Consider the following 24,126-nt stretch of genomic DNA (forward strand, 5'->3'; position numbering starts at 1 on the left):
CGAACGCATGAAGCTGCAAAGGTGAATTTCAGGTAGATTTTTTTAGCCTATAAATCCGCTAGGAGGCGGCAACGCTGAAGTTAATCATCAAAGTAATCAGATATGATGCTGATGATGATGACTGATGACTGGTAGCCTCTGTTAAGCCCAATGTATGAGTAGGCGGTGTTAGACCATACGCAGTGGCCTTCACTACATCTGGCTGTCTAGGTGTATTGAAGTATAATTATATTGAAGTGATATTCCCTTGTTTTACTTTTTACCTTGGGAAACACTAAGGCCTGTCAGGTCCATAAGTATGCTGCAGTCTCATGTACCTCCAACTGTTTGTCTGTTAACTTAAAAGTGAGTTTACAAAAGACTTTAGCAGTTTATGTTTTTTCATGATATCATGTACTTAAATATAAATAAGTACAAGTATAAATAATAAACGGCTGCATGAAACATAGAGTGTGGCAATACTTTTAATTATAGGGACTGACTGCTGAGAAATCGATTACTTGTAGGTAACGAGCCCCGCATGTGCAGTGTAACGTTACTAGTGAGCTAACGTTAGCAGAGCACCGAGCTGCTGCAGTTGTGTGAGGGCGCCGCTGGGTGAGTCCCTCTCTGCGCCGCTTCTGTCTCCACAGCTCCCTTTTCCCAAAGAAAAGAAGAGGAGAACTAGGTCCGGGGAGGAGGGCCGCCGCCATTATCGGAAAGCTTTGCAGAAATACCACTTTCACACACGCAATCTGCTCACGAATTGCATCCGGACATGAGCAATTTCTGTTGAAGTCGAAACATATTTTCAGACGACACACCACGGCGATTGCACGAAACTCAAACGTTGTCTCGTGTGCGCGACCGGCCCAGCATTATGTGAGCACAACAATGGACAGAATAATTATTGAAAAAGCAACGTGGTGAACCGAGAAGAAGACGGCTAAGCAGATTTTTCTTTGTACGCCTGAAATTCTCACGAGGACAAACAAAAAACATTCTTTGGCAAGAACAAAATTGGATTGTTCTGTCATTTTGGGATATTTATTTCTTCCTCTCCCCCGTGTTTAATTGCAACGAAGACAGTGATGCTAAACCAGAGAATCCAGGCATGGGTAATGGATATTTGAATGAAATAACCCCATCGCACAAAGTTGTGGTATTATCAGTGTTATCCGTGAGTTGAGGCGACCCCATAGTGCATTCTGCGGCTCTACGCTTGTGCACATCAGGCGGCGAGGGCTGCGGCAAGCGCTGGCCTGACAGATGCGAGAGGAGAAAGGGAGAAACGCGATGGTACGTACGCATGCTACATATGCCCTATTCTCTCATGGGCTATTTCCTACTGAAGCTGTTGAGTGCTACACCCTAGACAGCTGGGTAAATACGTTCTCTTTCAACATGGTCGGTGTGGAGAAGGTAGGCTATAGATCTCGGCTCTGCTATTTCATTCTGTAGACAGCAGGCCTGGCGTGGTCAGCCTCCCCCTCTCTCTCTCTCTCTCTCTCTCTCTCTCTCTCTCTCTCTCTCTCTCTCTCTCTCTCGCTCTCTCTCTCTGTGTGTGTGTGTGTGTGTGTGTGTGTGTGTGCACCCTAAAGCTCATGTTAACTGTTAATCCTTTGCCAAACACAGGCTGTAACCTTTTACCAAATCTTAACTAAGTAAGTGCGTTGGGTGGTTTTTATTCGCAGACAACTTGTCCGTCCGTTTTTGGGTATATCAGGCCTAGCTCAGCTGAGCGGTGTGGACTGCCCGTGGTTGCTTTTGACCCTGCCGGCGGAGCTGTTTTGTTTCTAATGTACGGTCACTTTATGTGACAGGATATTCATTTCAATGGGAGCCCATAATTCCACTTGTCATGATGTTTGACCAGTGAATCCCATTACGCATAAGTAAAATTCTGCGATCGGTCCTTTTTTTTTGTGTGTCCCTCAGAAATTATGAGCCGACTAGATATAGGCTATATCGGAATTGCACCAGTGCTATTATAATGGAGGTGTTAATCAATGCTATAATAGTGGAAGTAGGCCTATTAAGTGATTGAGCAAGGTCAGTGTCGTTTGGCAGAGATTGTACTTGTGTCTGGCTTCCCGGTAATAAGTTCTTTATTCGTTCACATTTTTGTCTGCGGAGATTGGGCTGATGGCTGCCGTTTCATTTAGGTTAAAAGACTGAGGCGCCTACAACATAGTCATTTCCATGCTTGTCACCCCACTCACTGATGTCAGCTGACATTGACATTTAAAGAGCACCACTCCCAACAGGTTTTCTTCAAGGATCAATGTAACGACTTTGACCCTGGTTTGATATTGAGTTTGCCTTGAGATGGGTGGACCAGGGCTTAAATGAGTTGATTAGTCAAGTAGTTGATCGATGTAAGATTGATAGGAAACGGTTTTGATTACTCTAATGATAATAGTAATAATAATATTCAATAAGTAATATAGCTTCTCGCATGTGAATATTTTCTGATTTTCTTAAGTTTCTATGATAGTAATTATAATACTTTTGGACTGTTGGTCAGACATAACAGGAGATGTCACCTTTGGCTCTGGGAAGACCTTATGGGCATTGTTATTATTCAAAATAAAAGAGAGTAATAGCTGCAACCCGAGCATATAAAATACATCTTCTTGACAATGTAATATAATTTGCAGAAGTCAGTGCGCTGTCTGCTTTAAAATTGTATTTACTTTACTCCAACCATTACTTGTAATATCTAAAAGTCAGGAGATATTGTGACTGGTCCTGCAACACCATCTTCATTAAGCTTTTGCTGGTGGTTAGATATAATGCCAAAAATTACAGCGGTGTGTGTACTTGGTGTGTACAGTGATAAAATGGATGCAGTGATTTCACACATATTACTACTAATTGTGTTTCACAAATGATCAGACTTGATATACGATCAAGTCCATAGTCAGGGACAGTAATTAGAGCCCAGTAAGTTGAATTCAGAATCAAAGAGCCAATGTTAGTTGGAACATTCACCATTGAGGGTCAATTCCTTTAATATCATTTGGTATAAAAAGGAAATGGGCACTAGCTGGAATGAGATGTGCCTCTTTCATTCCTCTGTAATTGTCATATTGAGTTATTATTAGAGATCACTCAATTATTAAGAAGGAAAGGAAAAATAGCCTTATGCAAGTTGACAGACATTTGCAACGTCTATGTGGAACATTTTGTCAGCTAAAATATTGTCTAGCACAAGTCCATTATCACATGAAGTAGCATGTTTTAACAATATGTTTTATTTAATGTAAGTTGCCCAGTATGTCCTAAGGTTAAGGGTCTGATGTTTTTTCCCCTTTTTAATTCAAAATGTATTTTTTATTTGTTGATTGCTCAGTTTGTTTGATTTCTTTGTTGTTGTTGTTTTTTTTTGACAGGATCTGATTCATATAAGGAGTGAATGAAAGAACCCTCTGCTCATATCACTGCACTTATTAAAACCAAAGCCCAGCAGAAGAAAGTGAAATCTGATCTCCTCTGTGGATCAGCAACTTTATGGACAAACATTCAAGTGAACTCCTTTATACAGTGCCTGTTTGTGGCAGGATGAGCGTTAGCAGGCCATGATGGCGAAAAAGCAAGATGCCCGGCCACCCATTTACAACCTCATTGTAGTGGGTTTGTCAGGAACAGAGAAGGAGAAAGGCCAATGTGGGGTTGGCAAGTCCTGCTTCTGTAATCGGTATGTGCGGCCTAGTGCTGATGACTTCTACCTGGACCACACATCAGTGTTGAGCACCAGTGACTTTGGGGGTCGAGTGGTTAACAATGATCACTTTCTGTTTTGGGGGGAGGTGTCCCGTGTTCTGGACGAGGGACCTGAGTGCAGGATGCATGTTGTGGAGCAAACTGAGTTCATTGATGACCAGACATTTCAGCCACACCGTAGCACTGCTATGCAGCCCTACATCAAACGGGCCGCAGCAACCAAGCTGGCTTCAGCGGAGAAGCTCATGTACTTCTGTACCGATCAGCTGGGCTTGGAGCAAGACTTTGAGCAAAAGCAAATGCCCGAGGGCAAGCTGCAGGTCGATGGCTTCCTGCTATGTGTTGATGTCAGCCGGGGCATGAACCGCAACTTTGATGACCAGCTGAAATTTGTCACAAACCTGTATGGACAGCTTAGCAAGACTAAGAAGCCCATTGTGCTGGTTCTCACCAAATGTGATGAAGGAGTGGAACGCTACATCAAAGATGCACATACCTTCGCCATCACAAAAAAGAGTCTACCAGTAGTGGAGACGTCTGCACGCTCAAATATAAATGTGGACCTTGCCTTCCTCACTTTGGTTCAACTTATTGATAAGAGCAGGGGCAAGCCCAAGATCATTCTTTACTTTGAAGCCCTCAAGCTCCAGAGTCAGCAGATAGCTTCTGCCAAGGATCGCTATGAATGGCTAATTAACCGCATCGTAAAGAATCACAATGAAACCTGGTTAAACACCAGTCGTCGCATGAACACCTCCCCAGAGTACAAAGAATATGTGTTCTTGGAGGGAACGGCTAAATGCAAGAAGCTTTTTCAACAGCATGTCTACCGCCTGAAGCAGGAGCACATTGAGAGGCGTCGCAGAATATACTTAAGCACTCTGCCTTTAGCACTTAGTTCTTTGGTGCCTGACCTGGATGAGATAGATCAGCTGAGCTGGTCTGGGGTACAGAAGGTCCTCGAGTCCAAGCAGCACTTTGCCCACTGGTTTGTCGTTCTGGAGGACTCGCCATGGGAGGATACGTCCCACATTGATAACATGGAAGATGAGCGAATCCCTTCAGACCTGCTGGAGACTGCTGAAGCGGAGGACTTATTTAATGCCCACCTGGAACATCTGCGTAATGAGTGCAGACGGGCAGAGATGAGGCTGGAGTTTAAACACAAGTTAGCTTCCTCTCCCTTTGTCACACCCGGTAGACCCTGGGAGGAGGCCCGCAGCTTTATCATGAATGAAGAGTTCTACCAGTGGCTTGAAGAGACTGAGTACCTGGACCTGTACAACCGCCATCAGAAGGAGACCATTGACCGCGCAAAAGAAGACTTTCAGGAGCTCTTACTGGAGTACTCCGAGCTTTTTTATGAGCTTGAGGTGGATGCCAAGCCAAGCAAGGAGAAGATGGGGGCTATTCAGGAGGTTTTGGGGGAGGAACAGCGGTTCAAGGCGCTACAAAAGCTACCAGCTGAAAGAGATGCTCTGGTACTAAAGCATATCCACTTCGTCTATCACCCTACCAAGGAGACCTGCCCGAGCAGTCCTAACTGTGGAGACTCTAAGATTGAACAAATCTTAGTCTCACGTTTCCCTACGTGTTACCCGTTTTTTGATGTGAAAGCTCATTTTGGGGACACCAAGGCTGACAGAATTAACCTTGTCATACTAGGGAGGGATGGACTGGCCAGAGAATTTTCCAATGAGATTAGGGCTCTCTGCACAAATGACGACTGGTATGTGTTGGACGGGAAGATGTATGAATTGACACTGCGGCCTATCGAGGGAAACGTGCGTCTTCCAGTGAATTCCTTCCACACCCCCACTTTTACCCCTCATGGATGTCTGTGTCTGTACAATTCAAAAGAGTCCCTCTCCTATGTGATTGAAAGCCTTGAGCGTCTTAGGGAGTCAACTCTAGGCCGAAGGGACAGCCAGCTAGCACAGCTGCCAACATCCCTGCTTTTAGTCACTAAAAGAGGCGTAGGATCATATGTGGATATAGGTGGAGAAACTGCCTTAAACCTAATAACACAGGGACAGCAGGTTGCAAGGAGGCTGCAGTGTAGCTTTTTAGACCCTGCCTCCCCTGGTGTGGGCTATGGCCATAATGTCAACGAGACTCAAATCAACCAGGTGCTGAGGGGCCTTCTGGACATTAGGAGGAGCACATCTTTTAGTAGCAGCTCCCCTCCCCTCCTCCCTGAACCTCCCGGTCTCCGAGACTCTCCTCATCAGCCGGCCCCAGAGGCCGACCTTCGCATTGTCATGTGCTTAATGTGTGGAGATTCCTACGACATTGAGCAGCTCCTGTCCCCTTTCTTAATGCATCAGCACTGCAGGCCCATGTCTAATAGTGGCACTTCTGTATTACTGGAGCAGACGGTTGGAGGACACAAGATAGCTATTGAGCTCTCTCTGCTCTCATACCACGCCTCCTTCACTTTGCGGAAGAGCAGGTTAGTACACGGCTACATTGCTGTGTACTCGGTCTCCCGAAAAGCCTCCCTGGAGACCCTGTGTGCATTCTTGTGTGAGGTTCAGGACATCATCCCAGTTCAGCTGTTGGCAGTGGGAGATAGCCAGGCAGAACTCACTGACAGCGACTATGCCTGTGAACAGCTGATCCAAGGGGAGGAGCTGGCCCATGAGATTGAGGGTCGTTTCAACAGTGTGGTTTGTGGATCCGGGGGGGTGGTGGGAGGCCTGCACAGGATAGAAATGTTCCACTCTTTTCTGATGGAGGTGATCGAGAAACGCAACATTGTGGAGGCCACGCACATGTATGATAATGTTGCTGAAGCATGCACCAGTGAAAACGTGTACTCCCCACGCTGCAGTTCTCCCAGTCCTGTCACCATGTACCTGGATTCAGAGGATGACGTAGAGCCATCGCCACCGTACTATGATGGCACACTCACTTCTCACAGTGGGGGCTTCAACCTACCCGACTTAGATTCCAGTGACATCTCTGTCATCTCTGACATCAGAGACTTTGAGAACAAACTCAACAACAAATTGCCCCCCCAGGTGAGGGTTAAACCGGGTGTCACTTTTGACTTCCGGAAGGTGAGCCGTAACCCATATATCGATACAATGGGTCATCGTCGCTCCCTACCCTCTGCTGTTACCTGGGTTCCCGGTGGGGATGTGGGCTACGATCCCTCAGACTATGCCGAACCCATTGACGCAGTTTCAAAACCTCGCCCCAGCAACGAGGAGATCATCTACTCGGTGCCACACGATAGCACACAAGGCAAAATCATCACCATCCGCAACTCCAACAGGATGCACTCCAATGGAAATGGCTCGGACAGCGAAGCAGACAGCAGCTCTCTGGAGCGAAGGAGGAAGTTCTCGGCGGTGGGGGTGAAGCCTCGTCTTTACCGCGACCGCTCCAAGCGGCTTGGCAAGTTCAGCAGCTTCCGCACAAGCTTCATAGGCAGCGACGATGAGATGGGAGCGCTTCCGAAGTCCAAGGAGGATGACTTTGGGACCCTGAAAGGTGAAAGTCTTGTTAGTGAGGAGAGTGAGGACCCAAAAAAGAGGAACATTCTGAAGAGCCTGCGACGAACAGCCAAGGTGTGTATTATATCACCTTTTTCTCTTTTAAATTTATAAATAAACAGACTGGTAAAAGAGCGCCACTCACTGTTGAGTGACTATGGTTAAACTGGTAATGCCTTGGGGAGGATCTAGAATGTGAGGAACTCCTGATTTGCTGCTGGATGGAGAACATTACATTTTATTAGAAATCTACCAGTGCAACTTAGTATCAACATAAGTATCCCTGTTCTAGACACTCGTATTCCTCTGTTGTCTTCACAGAAAACAAGACCAAAGCCCCGTCCAGCCATTCCCAAGCCCCCGGAGAGCATTTACTTTGGGGCCCCCCTAGTGAATGTGGTATCCCCAGACAGACCCATCCCACTCTTCATCGACAAGTGTGTCCGCTTCATTGAGACCACAGGTACGTTGTTTTATCTTTTACCCATGTTGTGCTGTTCTGCATGTGATGTATGCAAAATCTGATGGTCATTTATCAGTTTTTATTCTTCACTACAGGTAAATATATTTTCTTAAATGAATGTTATTGAATAGTCACCTAAAGAAAAATGCTTATTGTTGGAACTCCGAAACCAGTGCACCTGTTCATGACCACATTGTGATGTGAAAGTAATTCAAGGGTTTATTCAGTTAAGTACTCCCCCACAAACTGCCAGCATCTGTATTGCCATGTCTGTTTGCAATGGGGCTAATGAAGTGTTTGTGCTTTGCTCGTTTCCCACTGTGCCCCCCCACGTCTTCCCCTTTTTCTCTGCTGCGCTCTTTTTTCCCCAGGCCTGAATACAGAGGGGTTGTACCGTGTAAGCGGCAACAAGTCAGAGATGGAAAGCATGCAGAGGCAGTTTGAACAGGGTGAGCCGATCGTCAGACTTGTTTGAACCAGCTGTTTAACATGTAATTATGTGGCTGCCTAATCAAAACATAAACAGTTACCAAAGGAAAGTGACATGCAAGTGATTGTTCAGTCATGCTGACAGCTACTGCTGATGGGCTTATTTCCTCTGATCCCTATAACTCTCTCATTCTCTCCTTGTGTAGACCACGGATTAGACCTGGTAGAGAAAGACTTCTCCATAAACACTGTGGCTGGAGCCCTCAAAAGCTTCTTCTCTGAGCTGCCTGAGCCCCTGGTGCCTTGTGCTCTGCAGGTGGACCTATTGGATGCTTTCAGTAAGCAAACACTGCTGGGCTGGGAGGGTCTTCACAAGCACATACAAAGATTATTTCTTTAGTAGGGAAGAGGGTAGGGAGGGTTTTGGCCGACCTGTTTTGCTCCGTTTTAGTGTTGACAAGAATAATTTTCATGGTAGTGTGTGAAGACATTTAAGTTTCAAATTACTGCGTGTGGTGATGGGGTCATGATTTTGATAGTAACTTCTCTCTCTATGTATGTGCAGAAATTAATGACCGAGAACAGAGGCTATATACCATGAAGGACGTCCTAAGGAGGTTCCCCAGGGAGAATTATGAGGTCTTCAAATATGTAGTGAGCCACTTACACAAGTAAGTTCCCTCTCCACTGGTTGTGAATGTGTTGCTCCTCTGCGGTAGACACCCATCTGTTTTTTTTTTTTCTGCACCGTATGATGAGAGTTGATAATTTGTTGTCTGGCTGTCTATGTTTTTCCCAGGGTGAGCCAGCTGAACAGGTTGAACTTGATGACCAGTGAAAACTTGTCCATCTGCTTCTGGCCCACCCTCATGAGGCCAGACTTCACCACTATGGATGCCCTGACTGCCACGCGCACCTACCAGACAATCATCGAGAGCTTCATCCACCAGTGTGCATTCTTCTTCTACAACCAGCCCCTCCTCGACTCCCCCACCGGCCTAGCGGGCCTCCCCGCCTCACCCACCACCACCCTCAGCGGGACCTCTGCCTACTCTTGTTACCGCTCCTCCCCCCCCCACACCACCGCACACTTCAGCCCCCTGCAGCAGTCCCCGCCCACCACCCCCCAGTCTCCGCTTCAGTCCCTGCTCCCTCCCATCCACCAGCACCCCCACTCCCACCATTCCCCTGCTGAACAAGAGACACTGTGAGAGACGGTGAAACCATGTGTGCCCATGATGATGCTGGACCTTATCACCAACACACACACACCTACACACACCTACATACACCTACACACACACACGCACAAACTCATACACACACACACACACACACACACACACACACACACACACACACACACACACACACACACACACACACACACACAAACCTGTGCACTTGCACACTATGTCTTTGATCATTGACAACCTAGGTTATGAAGAGAGGAGATAGGAAGTGTATGAGAGACTTCCCTAACCTGCCATTTTTATCCAAACTTATGTGCATCAGTGCAGCGTACCGTTATCAGTGACTCTTCCTCTGCCCTCTGAGCCCCTCATCGCCTGGAATTCAAGGGTTTCAGGTCAGAAGAGGAGGACAGAGGTTGCTGTCACAGCGAGCATCTCTTCTGTCAACAGCCACCATTTATCCTACACTACCAATAAATAGAAACCTCTATGCCATGCTGGAAGATTTGTGGCCACCATGTTTTTATCTGTGTAAAACTGTTTAAGTTTTTTTTTTTTTCCTCATCAAAGTACTGCCACTGGATTTTTTTTTTTTAGACTGTTCCTCTGTAGGTCCTTTGGGCAGCAGTTTGCTCCTTATAGCAGAGGTTCCTCTGTCTGCCTTTGGGGTTTCTCTCATCGGCTCTACTTGAGCGGTCAGCATGGGGAGGGAAGGGAAGGGAAGGGAGGGGGGGAGGTTACACATCCAGGGATGCACTTTAATGATCACTGTTGTTTTTCCCTCAGAAGGGTTCTTTTTTTTTTGTTGACATACTGTTTTTCTTGTGTGTTTTTAATTTCACAGCTCAAACAGCCATACCCATTGCCTTTACAGAGCTCTGGCAGATCAAACTTTGTTTACATCAAACTTGTTTTTGTATCCACAAACTTATCTGAAGCACTTTTTTGATAGTGTAGTGTTAAATTTGAAGAAATGCCACATTGATTTATTGTCCATATTGTTTGTTCAGTGGCTGAATGTGGCATCAGTGCAGGCTTGTGAAAAAAAGAAGATCCTTTTGTAAAAACTTGCATTCAATTTGATCCAGACATACCATTTTAGGTTGATGGGGAGTCTGAATCTACCCATATTCCTCATTCATCCAGCCATGTGGAAAATAGGTTTCTTTTAGAGTTCGTCCTCTTTCTAACTGTTGGTTGATCAGAGTGGATGTTTAGGGAAGTTTGGTTTAATTAGACCAATGTAATATCTGAGAAAACGTTGCCTGCCATCAGTCAAGTGAAGGAGAAATTTTTTAATGTGTAACGTAATCGTACCATAACTCAACTCTGCATTGCCACCTGCTGTATATTGAAACAAAACGCTTGGAACGTGATAGGTTGCTGGATGTGTTTACCGTGGCTGTCCATCAGCCCAGGCTCTTTGTCTTCATCTAATATTAAGGACCTTTAACTTAAAAGGTTTAGAATTTTCGACGCACTGTTACTGCTAGTACTGCTATACAATACAATACAATACAATGACCAGTAGAAGTTAAATATTTGTGGGTATGACACATTCAGGAAGCACCACTGGCAGTTTACCTGCTCTAGTGAATTAGTTTAGTGCTGGTCCTCCCCTTTTCATGGATAACAGTCAGCTGATTGTCAGTGGTAGCAGTGTTGATGAAGACCTGGTGATTTTACCCATTAAACTTATGACAGGGAGCACTGTCTTTTCACTGGGAACAAGTAAAAATGGACCACTAGAGATTGAAGTTCAGGATGATTGAAGCTCTGTTCTTATTGCAACAATGACCAGACAAGTTTGACTTTTGGTTGGCGTAGTATTTGGGATCATCACCGTCTGGTACTTTTTGGAATCGCAATGCTGTTGGAAGTCAGTCATTTTATGTGTTCATCCCACTAAACTGAGGGCTCTTTCAAATTGCTCATAGCTGCAAGCTGTAACATAAAGACCGCCACAGAACCTACCAAGCAACTGTCCCACTATAACACAACTCCCGGGAGTATATAATCTTACCACATCACTTAACTTCTGACACAACCGTGGCAAATCTACCGTTCAATGAGGAAAAAAGTGAGTTCATACTACTCTATAATGGTTGTTTATTTGTATGTTGGGGAACACCACCCGTTAGTCAATGGTAGAAAACATTTCTAGTGTGTATTTCAATGATTGAAAGTCCATTTTTAAATTTTTTTTGAATGGTTCAAGGCCACTTAAGTTTAGTGCATGATTAAAGTAAAACAAAAAAAAACTCACCAAGGGAGAAGGATGAAAGCCTCTCCCTGTTTTAAAACATGAAATTAGTACGTGAACAAAACAATTACTAAAGTGAAGTAGCTGGAACGTGAAAGTTTATGTACTGTGCACCAAGAGCAAACCATGGAATTTATCTGACTGAGAAAAGTGTTTGAAGATGAAGGCCTTATGTGAACTGTATAATAGTTAATAAATTAAACTGTAAAATTGTCCTCAGCTTTCTGTTGGTGCATGTGTTTGTGTCTTACAAGTTGAGAGGTACCTCCAATCATTACAGTAAACTCACGATTTATGAGCCTCAAGGTTGAAATGAAATTGAAAGTTAATTTTCAGATTCTAATTTATGAGGCCTCACAATATCAGTTAGATTAATATGGTCACAACAAAAGGGCCATGAGATTCAAGAATGTCAAGCATATTGTGTTGGTGGTTAAAATGTTGAGTATTGTGTGAAAATCCGATGACAGTTTTTTGGAAAGCCCGGCTACACCCTGCTGTCATCTGACAAAATATTAGACAGGCTACTATTATTATCCACATTTTTTCACGGTGGAATAATGTAGCGTGGTTTAAAATATTTTCCTGATTGACAGGCATGCATGTGTAGCTGCTGCTCCTCAGAGATAATCAGAGGCCCAAGCTAAATTAAAGCAAACTCTTTAACTCTGCTCTCAAAGAAGCATTCTTCTCATAAAGAAGCTTAATCCTACACAACATATATAACTCCTGCTGTAGTATTTAGGCAGTGGTGCAGGTGACTCTGAGAAACATCAATTATTCACAGCATATTTGTCATGATTGACTGCACTCTTTTGGTAGAACACAGTATCTGTTGACCTGTGTGGAGGGGTGAGACGACATAATGGTATGACGCCATCTTGTGGCTGCACAGCTGAACAGCTACTGTTACAGGAGGTGGACGCCTCACTACTCACTGTGGATTATCCTGTGGTTAAACAAGTGACATGACTCTACTAGTTATGTATTTCCCCCTTTCCTTTTCAGATTCAAGGTTCAGGTTTCTTCGTTGCCCGTTGACTGCTTCATGTTCAGTTGCGTTGCTGAGATCATGTCTGGTGCCACACATCTAAAGAAAGTGCATCTTGGCTCTCAAAGTCTCATCTGGACCGCCTTACTCCTCTATGATGACTACCTATAGTATGTTGACTCATGCTGTGCCAAACATGTTTTAAAACATAAAGTCATCTGACTAATCTCTTGTGTCATTTGGAGGAATGTGGTTTTGGCATTAGGTTTTTTTTTATTTATTTAGTGTTCATAGTGTTTATTTCCTGTTATGATTAATATATACGACTATGAATTGAGTTTATAGACTACATAGTTTATGAGAAAGATAAGTGGGATGTTTCCCAACAACATGCAACACATTTGACTGAATGACGCGTATCCCTTGATTTGAGTGTAATTGTAGCTTATTAGCCTTTTCATTGATATTGTCACATAAAGTGAAGAGTATTCCTGACCTGAATTTGCTGTCCTCTGTGAGTTATCACTATTGTTATTGGCAATAGTGTTCAATTTATAACTTGATAATTCTATGTGGTTCTTGTGTTCCCCTGAAGTCCTCTGAGAGTACAATGTTGTAGCCCAGAACGAGGCCTCCTTAACAACATACAAAGTCACGTACACTTTAAGTCAGTATGATGGACACGTTTACACATCTATCCAGACTAGCGTATGCTCTCAGTAGATCATTTTCATAATAGTTTGGCCATTTTTATACCAGATAAATATTTACATTTTGAGATCTAGTTTCAACATCAGCTGAGTATCAACACCAAAAACTTTACTCTGTTTTGGGATTTAGTTTTGGTTTTATTAATATCAACCTGCTACAGGTCGTCTACTGATACTCCAAGCAATTTTCCTCGTCTCCTGTCTCCTTTCGTCTCCTCTCGTCTTCTCTCACCTCGTCTCATGGTCCTGCCAGCATGAGAACTGCTTTAGATGTCTTTTTTTTCATATTCAGATGATATGCAAACAAACCTGTTGAGAATGACAGAGCCCGTGACGTATGAAAGATAGCTTTATTGCACAAGGTGTTAGAATGATCTTTTTAGTTTTTGTTTTCTTTTCATAGAAAATGTACTTTTGAACACAAGCAATTGCTATAACAAGCAACTCAAACAAATGTTTGGGATACCCTCAACATTTTTTTTTTGTTTTGTTTTGTTTTGTTTTTGATTTTCATACATTTTTTCCTTCAGTTTTTCCCTTTTAGCAAGCATGCAATGATTTTTTGAGGATGAACAAAATACAAAATAATGATAATAAAAAAAGTAAATAGGACAAATGACAACAGCAAAAGACCTTTAAAAAAAGAATAAAAATTCAACAAATTAGTATCAAAAACATAAAGGGAAAGAAAAAAAAAGTTTTTTGCCCATTTCAGTAGAAGTAAAATATTTTATTTTTGATACTATTTCAATTTTGAAATTGGGGCATTCAACCCTGATGTGTCCCCTGATTTAGTCTGACGAAAATAGCTCTTCATACAAAACTGTGTTTTTATGTACAAGACTTAATCTATAAACAACACTGACAAAGGTAGAGATGATGGATCTAGCATGTTTCGGGTGGTGAATTTTTACTTGAATTTATCTGAACGGGGGGAAAAGGACGGGAGCTGGAATGATTCAGGTTTACAGACCAACTCCAGTCCAGTATATACACAACAGTAGTTTGTGTGACCAAAAGAGCTACGAGTCCCTGATTTCACTTGGCTGAACTGGTTTTAGCCACAGGCTAACAAAATTTAGACAAAACCCCAAACAAATTAAAATTAATATTATGAATCAAAATCAACGGACCAACAGACACTCCCTCCCCTAAACAAACAAACAAATAAAGTACAAGGATAAATAAATATAAACCACAAAACACTATCATGGAGACATTCCCAAAAGGTTCTTGTGTGAATGTACATCAGAGCAAAATGGAGGGGAATGGAGATAAAGAAAGCAGGGCATATACAGTAATTCAGACACGGCAACAACAAAGATATCAATTGAGTGAACATTATATAATTTTCAAAACTGAACTCCCTGACATATAACATCGCTCAACATTATATTATTTTACTTCATTCACATCATGACTGGGATTCTTTCAGCTACTTATATGTTTCTTTGAAGAGCGAAGCTCGGCTGGGTGACACCAAGGCAGGCTGGGAAGTTGGTAGGATGTGTTACTGAAGCTGTGATTCGACATCATGACTCATGTCTGCAACCACTCTCCCAACATAAAAGTTATTTGTGGATCCTCTGTGACACTTATGTCTTCTTTTTTTTTTTAACCAACCACTCAGGCTTTTGACAAGCTCAATAGAGTCAAAGAGCATATATTCTCATAAGCAGACTTAAATAATATGACGGAAGGCTTTCTGCCATGATTGTTTCCGTAGAACACACATACACAGCAAAGTAGGTTTTTATTTGTTCACCCAGTCAGCCTGCCTTTTCAGGAAGTTAAACTAAAACTAAGTATATCTTGCTTTTTCCATCTTGGAAAGGGCCACTCTCTGTCCACTCAGGAGCGAAACACTCTTCTGTTAGTCGGTCTACATACAGCAACATACAGAACATCCCATATATATACTAAACTTTTTTCTTTCTTTAGTCCAACCTTCTTTTTTTTTAATTTGGGTTGAACGATTGTCTCATTCTTAAATTTGACATTAACATTAAATTGCTGTATATACTACTAAACTATTGTAGTATATACAATTTATACTTTGTCATAATTTCACTTAAATGTCAATAATATACCTACATAGAAATATATATGTAAATTCTTTATAATACCAAATATTCTCTATTTGTAATGTGAGAACTTATAGCTGGTTCATTTGGGTTGTCGTGATTTGTTTAAAAAGTTAGACACTGTTCAGCTGGAGAGAGATGTGTGGAGAATATTATTGTGATAGACATTTTTATCCTTAAGTGAACCTGAATCATTTGTTTTGGAATCACCATTAAGAGAAAATCTGCCAATAGCTATTTGGGACTTTTAAGAGACACATAGAGGGTGAAAGATACAGTAAGAATAGGGAACTTAACTGGAAGTCCTGCAAGTTGACAATAATACTCAAACTATGGAGGACAGTATGTGTGTGCATATGAGAGACAGGATGGCCACACAGCTTCATACTGGCTATCGTAGTATTCATCATCATAAACACAGAGCTTTTAGCTCCTCAATTATAGTCAATATTTCCAAATGACCACAGAATCACTTCCTGTTTTTTTTTTGCTGTGCGACTCCGCGAGGACTGAGCGGAGCAGAGCACCAGCCGGCTGGAACTGTTAGTTGGAGTTAGTAATTCTTTTATAGAGTCCCAGGTGAACATGAAAAGCAAGGTTAGCTGGGTCTCTGTCTGGGAGAACACCTATCCCGAGGAAAATTAGAACGCTGGGCAGTTCACCATTAGTTGGGTTTAAAGAAAGATAGTTGCATGCCCTTTCTAGACCCAGACGGAAGAGCACCAGAGGGGGGCTGGCTCAGGAGTGTGATAGCAATGCAAGTCTGTGCAGGAGGACGGACTACACTAGTGTGTACGACTTGGAGTAGGCCCCCACACTCTGTTTCTGCAGTCTCCCCAGCGCAGAGGAGCTGCTCTCTAGCAGCGAGTCTCTGGAGCCCCCCACCTTGTTACTGTTGGTAGGGTTGCTGCTCGTGCTGGAAGTGGACGCAGTTGCTGCAGTGTTGGAGCTGGGCATGGTGAGAGTCCTTTGGGGCAAGGTGGCGGTGCCCGAGCTCGCGCCCAAGCTGGCTAGCCCAGAATGGCCCAGCGTCAGGACCTGCTGCTTGGCAGGGTCTAGAGTCTTGTGACGGCCCTGGGTGTGATACGCCCGCTGCGTCAGGCTGCGGATTGAGGCTTCCCGCGGTGGCACAGCTGGGCACGGGTCATGCAGCTCCCCTTGCTTGCGGAAGAATGGGTCCGTCTTCATGTATAGGGGTAGGTTGCAGAACTCACCTGAGAGAAGAGACAGGACAAGAGCATACAGTGAGGAATTTAAGGCATTTGTGTCTTTTCCATTGCTGAAGTTAATTATTTCCAAATGTATATGAATAAATATGGCCCGGGCTCTTTTCTTAATATAATTCATGACTTGGTGTGGTTTTGATTTGGGATTGGGATTTGTTTGCAGGAAAACCGATGCGTCTGAGTGATTGCTTTGACATATCGGGCCAGGAAAATTCAAGATGACCACTTGGTTTTTGATTCAACTTGGATCATTCATAGTAACAGTGTGGGATTTACCTGTTTATCTTTATTATCCACATTATTGTGGCAGATAAACTTTTCTTTGGTGTGTTAGCATCCCCACACCAACTCCCAGAGAGTGTAGTCCATTCCCGCTATGTATTTATATATAGTTTTAGTAATTTTTTATTTGTTCAGTGAAATTTCTTTGGATTCTATTACAGCATTGTTGTTATGCCTTTTTATTGTTCTTTTGCCAAGGGAAGACCTTTTCCCATAATTTTAAGTCACTGTAAATAAAATTCCTTGTGTTGGTTTAGGAGAAAAAGCAGGTATTCATGCATCTTTTCATACTTACTTTTGTTAGCGCGGTGGGGAATGGGCACAGCCACATTCTTACCGCGGTCATAGTCCTGCGGTTTGGGCGGTGAGGCAGTGAAGCGGCAGATGCCTGGTTCGGACGGTGTGCTGAGGGAGGTCATGCTGTCAGCCGGGTCGTTGGTGCCTGTGGTCATCTGGTCGGATGAGCTATCGGAGATGAAGCACTCTGTGATGGTGAACTTGGCATGCTGCAGGTGCTCCTCCAGCTTAGCGTGCTCGTAGGCCCTCGCCAGCTCCTCATAAGTGGAGGAGGCGCTCTCTGTCGACACCATGCTGTTGCGACCCTTATCTGGAAAAATATACATAAAATACATAAATATATTTAAGATAATAATTGTGGCAACAATTCTTACTTAACTGGTTTGATTGATTAAAAAAAGTTTAGTTTCTATTTAGAAAAGGTTGACCTGAAAATGTCTGTTATAGAGAAAACTGTTGGTTGGGAGCTCATAGTTTATGAATTTTGGGGAGTGGGCAAACTATATGGTTTTGTTCATTTGTAATCTTAATTATTATCATTCTTTTCACTCTCTTTTTGTTTTAGAGTACCTTGTTACTTTGTAATAGTGTTACTGGCAGTACTAGGCAGTGTCAGGCAGAATATAATAGATTTTCTCAATTCTTTGATTTGGTAATTTGAGAATGCGTGTTATGGTGTACATACTGTTCATATGCTGCTGGATTGGATTAGACTTTGATGTTGAACCTTAAGATTTTTAAAATTATTTTCATAAAAGATCTGCTGCTTAAAAATGGTAATAACATAAAAGCAATAGCAGTACATACGAGCTGCAGTGTCATTGTATCAGGGGTGCTGGCTGGGATTGACCCACCTGTATCTTGCGACAGGCTAGCACTGTAGCTGTCACTCTCGGTGGCGGTGATGCCGTGGGAGCCCATCGTCCGCCAGTCAGACGTCAGAGTTCGCGCCGAGGCTGTCGACTGGCTCTGACTCGGTCGGCTTAGTGTCCACTGGCTGGAGTATCTGTTCCTGGAGCTGTGGGCTGATTTTATACTCTTCCTGGACACGGGGTCTGAGAGAGGTCACGGTGATTAAAGAACAGCTTGGTAGTACAAAGACTGTGTATCCATATATTGATTGTCAAGACAACCACATACTGTCTTTACTGTCTGAAGTGTTATTCAATACGAGATCGAAGCTTTCACGTGGATTTAGCTGCTCAAACTATTTCATGTTCTATCACTGTAAGAGCTGTGAAGTGTAATGCAATAAGCTTGATTTGCAAAAAAAACCAACTCACTTGTGCCTGGGCGGATGTCTGACATGTCAATCAAAGGCCCTGAGTTCTGGATAAGGGCTTGGTGGTGCAGAGACACGCCGGTACAGAAGTTCTGTGGATTCACTGATTGGCTGAACTCTGTGTCTGTCACTGGCACCGCTGCCTTGTCCTCCCCTGTTGCAAGCAAAAGATGAGGATATACAACTAAATGTTAATTATCTCATAGAAGATACTAGAACATGCGTGATACAGTGATTAATTAGTTTATGCTGTTGTTAAGTTCAGCCACATGCCTATCTGTTTGATGCCTTCCTTGTCCTCAATGAGCAGCTGAACACGTGGGATGTCAATGTGGAGCCTCGGTCCTTGAGGAGGGCCCTTCACCGGAGTGTCTATGCTGCGATTGTTCTTGCTGCACACACACACATGGAATTAATGCATATAGTTTTCCAAAGGTTGACCTATGTGAAATATTACATCCTCTACACAGTAGGCACACAAAATACGCCCGTAAAACACTGGCTCTTACCTGATAAGCATCTCAGCGAGGCTCTTAGCATCTATATGAAGACAAAATCTTAATTAGATTATAACTGGCTGTGAAGACAATCGTTTCAACTCGTCACTCTTTGTTACATTAATTAATTACACACAATAATTCTGATCTCACCTCTAAGACGCTTAAGCCTCTTCTCTTTGCGTTTCTTGCGGATAATGAAGAGCAAAGCAACACCCAGAGTAACGAGGATGACGGGAGAGCCGATGGAGAACAGCTTCTTCACATCATCCCCTTCTCCACGAGCTGATTTGATGGGAGGGATTGTACCTGTGGAGAGAAGGGCAATGACAAAAATATTTAGTAAAGAAATTTCAGTGCACGTGGCAGTCAAATAGGAAAAGATGTAGGATACACTTACTGCCATCATAGTCAGTGGTGGCAAACTGGGAGCTCTGGTTGCCACACCCAGCACTGTTGCACGCCTTCATTTTGAGCTCGTACCAGGTGGCCTCACGCAGCTCACTGAGGAAGAGCTGAGTGGTGGAGTTGGCCTTGAGGCTCTGCCAGGCCCAGGTACCTTTGGGCCTAAAGTCCAGCATCATGTCAGTGATTGGGCAGCCGCCGCTGGTCCAGCCCTGCAGGTTGAGACCTGCATGAGTGGAGTTGATGTGGGTGAGCAGCGGCTGGTCCTTATTGAACACTGGTTCTGTAGAGAAGAGTGGCAGACACAGAACAACGGCAGGTTAGAAAGATGGTGATAATGCCAACAAAGCAATATAGTATGTCTTTATTTATTTGTGATATTGACCACCTGAGAAGAACACTATCTTTAAAAGGGCTGTTTCACATTTAATTCATTTAAGTTTTTCCTAAATACAAGGTCTTAGTAATAGGGAAAAGTTTCAGTGTCATAATATGAAAAGTGACAAAGTTGATGGAGAACAACAAGTCGTCATCCTAGCTTGTTGCATTATTGATTCGGAATATTTCCATGTAGAGACTGGCGTTTTATCTAATTCTATATCACAGCAACAACATTCTGTGTCTTTCTGTTGCAGGTATTTAAAGGTTTTGGAGAAATGTTTGAATTTAATCAGTATTAACAAAACAGGCAACAAATTCCCTACACATAAAGCATTTCTTTTGCACAAACTATGTGACAATTATACATGTTTTCAATGCCTGCGATCTGCGAAGGGCAGAAATTCATATTGCTTGAAAGAAAATGTTAAATAGGATAGAACAGCAAAAGCCAAAAACAAAACGCAAAGACAACTTTATTCTGTTTTGAGCCCAGAGTTATAGTCTGTTCTCTTGTCTCATGCTTCACTCATGTCTACAACACTTTTGCTTCCACCCCTCACCTCTTCCATGTGTCTTAGCCTCAATGATCTCACTGATGCGCCCTGAGCCCACGCTGTTCTTGGCTGCCAACTTGACCTTGTACCAGGTTCCACAGCGCAGATTGTCCAGCCTGAAGGAACGTTCACTAGAGCTGATGAACACATCCCTCCACTCCTCTGTGTTGTCCACAGAATACTGCAGCACAAATCCTGCAGAATCACACAGCACGTCAAGTCATTTAGAACAACTGATGTAAATCCAAGAAATTAAAGACTGTGGAGAGTCTTTGCTGCTGCTACATCTGTTGGACACCAGGGGGCAACAATAAGCTACAATCAGTTCTAGTTTGACTACTACTTGCACAGAAACATTGTTTATCATGTTATTTATAGATTTAGAACAACTGATAGCAAGAGGGTGAAGCGTGTTGAAAGAATGTGTTGTCATGAGACAGCTGCAAGGTGGGCAGGTGTTTCTCTGTTCACAGAAAGTCTTACCCCTGATGGAGCTCCCCCCGTTGTCACCAGGGATCCAAGCCAGGGTGATGGAGGAGGTGGAGGTAGTGGAGACGGTCAGGCGAGGCTGATCAGGAGGAACTGGATGTACACACAAAAACAATGACTCAACAGCAGAGCAGAAACATCACAAAGGAAACACGTCCTCCACTGGAGTTCCACTCCGAGACATCTTCTCTTCTTCTTCTTACCTTGCACCACCAGATTGACTATGATGGTGTCAAAGCCCAGCGTGTTGGTGGCAGTGCAGGTGTAGTACCCAGAATCCTCCGCTTTGACTGAACGTAGCACCAGTGTGCCGTTGGATAAGATCTGCCGTTGACTGTCAGCTGTCACCGGAATGGCAGAGTCCTCACTGACGAAATACAGACAGGTTACAGATTTTAATCTCCTTCCAGAAGTAAGTGATTTTGTTTTTCTCTCACATGCAGCACTGTCTGTCTGTGTAAGTCATGATGCTGACATATAAGTGGCGTAAGATGAGCTCTGACCTGTCTTTGGTCCATTTAATTGTGGGGGCGGGTTCTCCCACTGAGCTGCAGGGCAGACGCACTTCCTTCTTCCAGGGTGTGGTCACCGTTCCCCCAAAGGACAGGATCTTAGCCGGGACTACACACACAAAAAAGTCATGAATCTTTTGACTACACCAAGACGAAAACAAAAACTGCTTCAGCATCTCTCTCACAAATATGTCTTTCTTCAAACTTTCAGATGTCTAACTGCACATCTCTGCTGAATGATTGGCCCAGTTGTCCTGAGGGGAAAGGCCTTTACTCACTTCTAAGGGAATAAAAAGCTGTAGCATAGTGTTTTAGTGTAGCCCCTCCTCTAACCTCTCAGTTTCAGTCTATCTTTTCTCCATAGATCCTCGTCTCTATTGATTCTCGCCTGCTACCTCTCTCCCCAAGGGTCATTTTACTGGATAGGCCCTGTTCATCACCACATAATTAACAACAGTGTTTCTTGCAACATAGCCACTACTTAATCAATACTATGGCTGTCAATCCATAACAGAGAGAGCAGGACAGAGAGAGAAGGAGAGCGGGTGATGAGAGAGATTTGTGTACAGGAGATCATTTTGCCGTTTCATAGCCATCTCTAGAGCGCTCTCCCTCATAACCTTTACAGAAATCCCTTTATCCTTCTCCTCCACTACAGGCTCGCCCGAAGGACCCACCTTTCCCAGCAGGCTCCACTGTGACCTTTGAGCTGATGTTGCCACGGCCGGCAGTTGTCACGGCTGCAGACCAGATGTGGTATTGTTTACCACGGGTAAGGTGTGTGATACGGTAGAAGAGCATCTCTGGGTTGGCCTCGTACTCACTGGGCGCCTGGGACAGAGGACATGCGATGTCATGTTAGCAAAGTGTGATGAGACAGTGACACGACAGGCTTCGTGGCCGCTCTCGGACTAAAAAAGTGTCGACGGCTCATACCTCCCAAATGGGTATTGAAAGACAATGCTCTTTCTCATTTCAAGTCTTAATTTTCTTGGGAACAAAAGAAGTGAACTTTTTCGCAGCCGTCATTTTAAATAGATCAGATATCAGCACAGCTTGCCTTCTTAAAGATAAAATTATGAGGCTGACATGTCTAGTGTGTGGGACAGGTGTTTCAATTAACAGAGTTTACAGTGCATTTAACACTAACACAGACATAGAGTAAATAGAGATTCTAAAAAGATGGCATGGGAAATTCCTGTGTGCTATATTGACAGGGATCCATTACTGTAAATTCATGTAGGTTATTTTTTTTATTTCTATATACTATATCTTCCCAAATGCCTTCTGTTTCTAAATTGTAAACTGTGCTCATTTTAGGATGAATTTTGCTGTCTTTGGTTGACCTCAAATGATGTATGTGTAACTCTGATATGTATTCATATTCCTTATGAATTGTGTTATTGCTTAAATTAATTTAGGCATCCAGATGTTCTCCAATTAGTTATTTCTCTCGTTTGTATTTGCTGGTTCTTGGAATAGGGACCTGTCTTTGTCAAATATGAATGACCTCTCTAAGGACTAATGCAGATTGCCCTGTGAACTCAGTGCTTTGAAAAACTCAGAAGATTACTGGCAAACATCCTGAAGCAGGCAAGAAACCTTAATCAGTAAACTTTTGACAGTCTTGAGTGAAACAATGATGAATGGAAGTGTCATTGTGAAGGCAGCGATTTGCTCATAGATGAATTTATTTACCTTTGACACACAAGTTTAATGTTTTGAGAAAGTGACAGCCTTATGAAGGACACGATAAGTGCTGTGCTACACAGCACAAATTAATGTGGTGATTACATTTAATGTTTTGAGAATCGTAACAGTTTCAGGACCGTTACAATTAAGTATTAATTACTAAAAAAAAAGTATGATAAATAAATGAACATGCATCAAGGTTAAGTGCATGGATTTCCCCGTTTATTTTTAATTTTTTTTGGACAAGACAGAATAGAGCAGATTACTCCAAATAAATTTGACACAAATTAAATTATATCACCTCACAGATTTATTAACTGGGTTAAGAACATTTGTATTTTAGGCCTCGGTGCTCCTGTGGATATTTTTCCAACAAACACATCTTTGAGAAAATATTCACATACACTTGCAGGCACAAAACACACACACACACACACACACACATGCCAACGCGCACACAAAAACACTGTTCTCTCTCAAGTCGATCCTCTGTTCTATCTCTTTAATCTGTTCATCTCTCAGTGTTCATCATCTGTTCCTTCACCATTTGCTTTCCCCTCTTTCCTTCTATCCCCCTCGTCTAGCTCAGCGAAGAGGAGAGGATGGAGGGACCGAGGGAAGGAGGAGGGGGGGATGTGTGTGTGTAGGGGGTGCGTTCGAACATTCCTTCAGCAGAGCGGCGGTGTTGTGGTGATCCAGGGAGTGATACGGGGAGATAATGAAAAGACGGACAAAAGCACTCTCATCTCGATGTGACTGATACCCTCCTCTGCTCCTCCCTTCTTCCCAGCCCGTCTCTCACTCTCTCCCTCTCCCCTCATCTCTCTCTTTTCCTCTCATTTCCCCCTCAGTCTCTCCCTACCTCTAATGGTGTGTCTCTTTCTCCCTCTCAACCTCCTTTCCCCCCCTCCCTTCCTCCCTCTCTCTCCTCCCTGCCCATGCTCATTTACATGGCACTCATGCACAGAGAGGGAGGAGTATTTGTGAATAATAAGAAAGTGAGATTCTATCCTGATATCAGATTTCACTGTGTGCTGGTGTTTGTGTGCACACGATCTAACCAAAACCAAAATGCAGCACACACGTGTATAAATAGAAAATGTTGAAATGTGATGTCTGTAAATGTGTGTATGTGTGTGTTTCTGATGCGGCAGTGTGCATGTGTGAGCTT

At 43.4% G+C, this 24,126-nt stretch overlaps 2 protein-coding genes across 3 annotated transcripts in view; one reads left to right on the plus strand and one right to left on the minus strand.

Annotated features, from left to right (window-relative positions):
- Nucleotides 1–658: 658 nt before the first annotated feature.
- Nucleotides 659–11,768, plus strand: arhgap35b (Rho GTPase activating protein 35b). The gene is made up of 7 exons (XM_068716325.1): nucleotides 659–1,278; nucleotides 3,375–7,280; nucleotides 7,527–7,668; nucleotides 8,040–8,117; nucleotides 8,304–8,435; nucleotides 8,663–8,768; nucleotides 8,897–11,768. Exons 2-7 carry the CDS (start codon nucleotides 3,561–3,563, stop codon nucleotides 9,306–9,308), a joined length of 4,590 nt encoding a protein of 1,529 aa, XP_068572426.1. The 5' UTR covers nucleotides 659–1,278; nucleotides 3,375–3,560; the 3' UTR covers nucleotides 9,309–11,768.
- A 3,034-nt stretch (nucleotides 11,769–14,802) lies between these two features.
- Nucleotides 14,803–24,126, minus strand: part of LOC137876601 (cell adhesion molecule DSCAML1-like) — a 52,304-nt gene continuing 42,980 nt past the window's right edge. For both annotated transcript variants that reach the window (XM_068716327.1, XM_068716326.1), the window contains exons 21-33: nucleotides 21,941–22,094; nucleotides 21,255–21,372; nucleotides 20,955–21,118; nucleotides 20,746–20,844; nucleotides 20,269–20,457; nucleotides 19,323–19,610; nucleotides 19,076–19,231; nucleotides 18,935–18,965; nucleotides 18,699–18,817; nucleotides 18,427–18,579; nucleotides 17,998–18,198; nucleotides 17,142–17,453; nucleotides 14,803–16,552 (exon numbers count right to left, since the gene is read on the minus strand). In XM_068716327.1, the coding sequence (XP_068572428.1) occupies nucleotides 16,119–16,552; nucleotides 17,142–17,453; nucleotides 17,998–18,198; nucleotides 18,427–18,579; nucleotides 18,699–18,817; nucleotides 18,935–18,965; nucleotides 19,076–19,231; nucleotides 19,323–19,610; nucleotides 20,269–20,457; nucleotides 20,746–20,844; nucleotides 20,955–21,118; nucleotides 21,255–21,372; nucleotides 21,941–22,094 (2,418 nt within the window). In that variant the 3' untranslated portion in view covers nucleotides 14,803–16,118. The remainder of the gene's footprint in view (nucleotides 16,553–17,141; nucleotides 17,454–17,997; nucleotides 18,199–18,426; nucleotides 18,580–18,698; nucleotides 18,818–18,934; nucleotides 18,966–19,075; nucleotides 19,232–19,322; nucleotides 19,611–20,268; nucleotides 20,458–20,745; nucleotides 20,845–20,954; nucleotides 21,119–21,254; nucleotides 21,373–21,940; nucleotides 22,095–24,126) is intronic.

Source organism: Cebidichthys violaceus, unplaced genomic scaffold, assembly GCF_023349555.1.
Source record: "Cebidichthys violaceus isolate CVI_PGR_0920_01 unplaced genomic scaffold, fCebVio1.0.p SCAF_20, whole genome shotgun sequence".
NCBI classification, from domain to species: Eukaryota; Metazoa; Chordata; class Actinopteri; order Perciformes; family Stichaeidae; genus Cebidichthys; species Cebidichthys violaceus.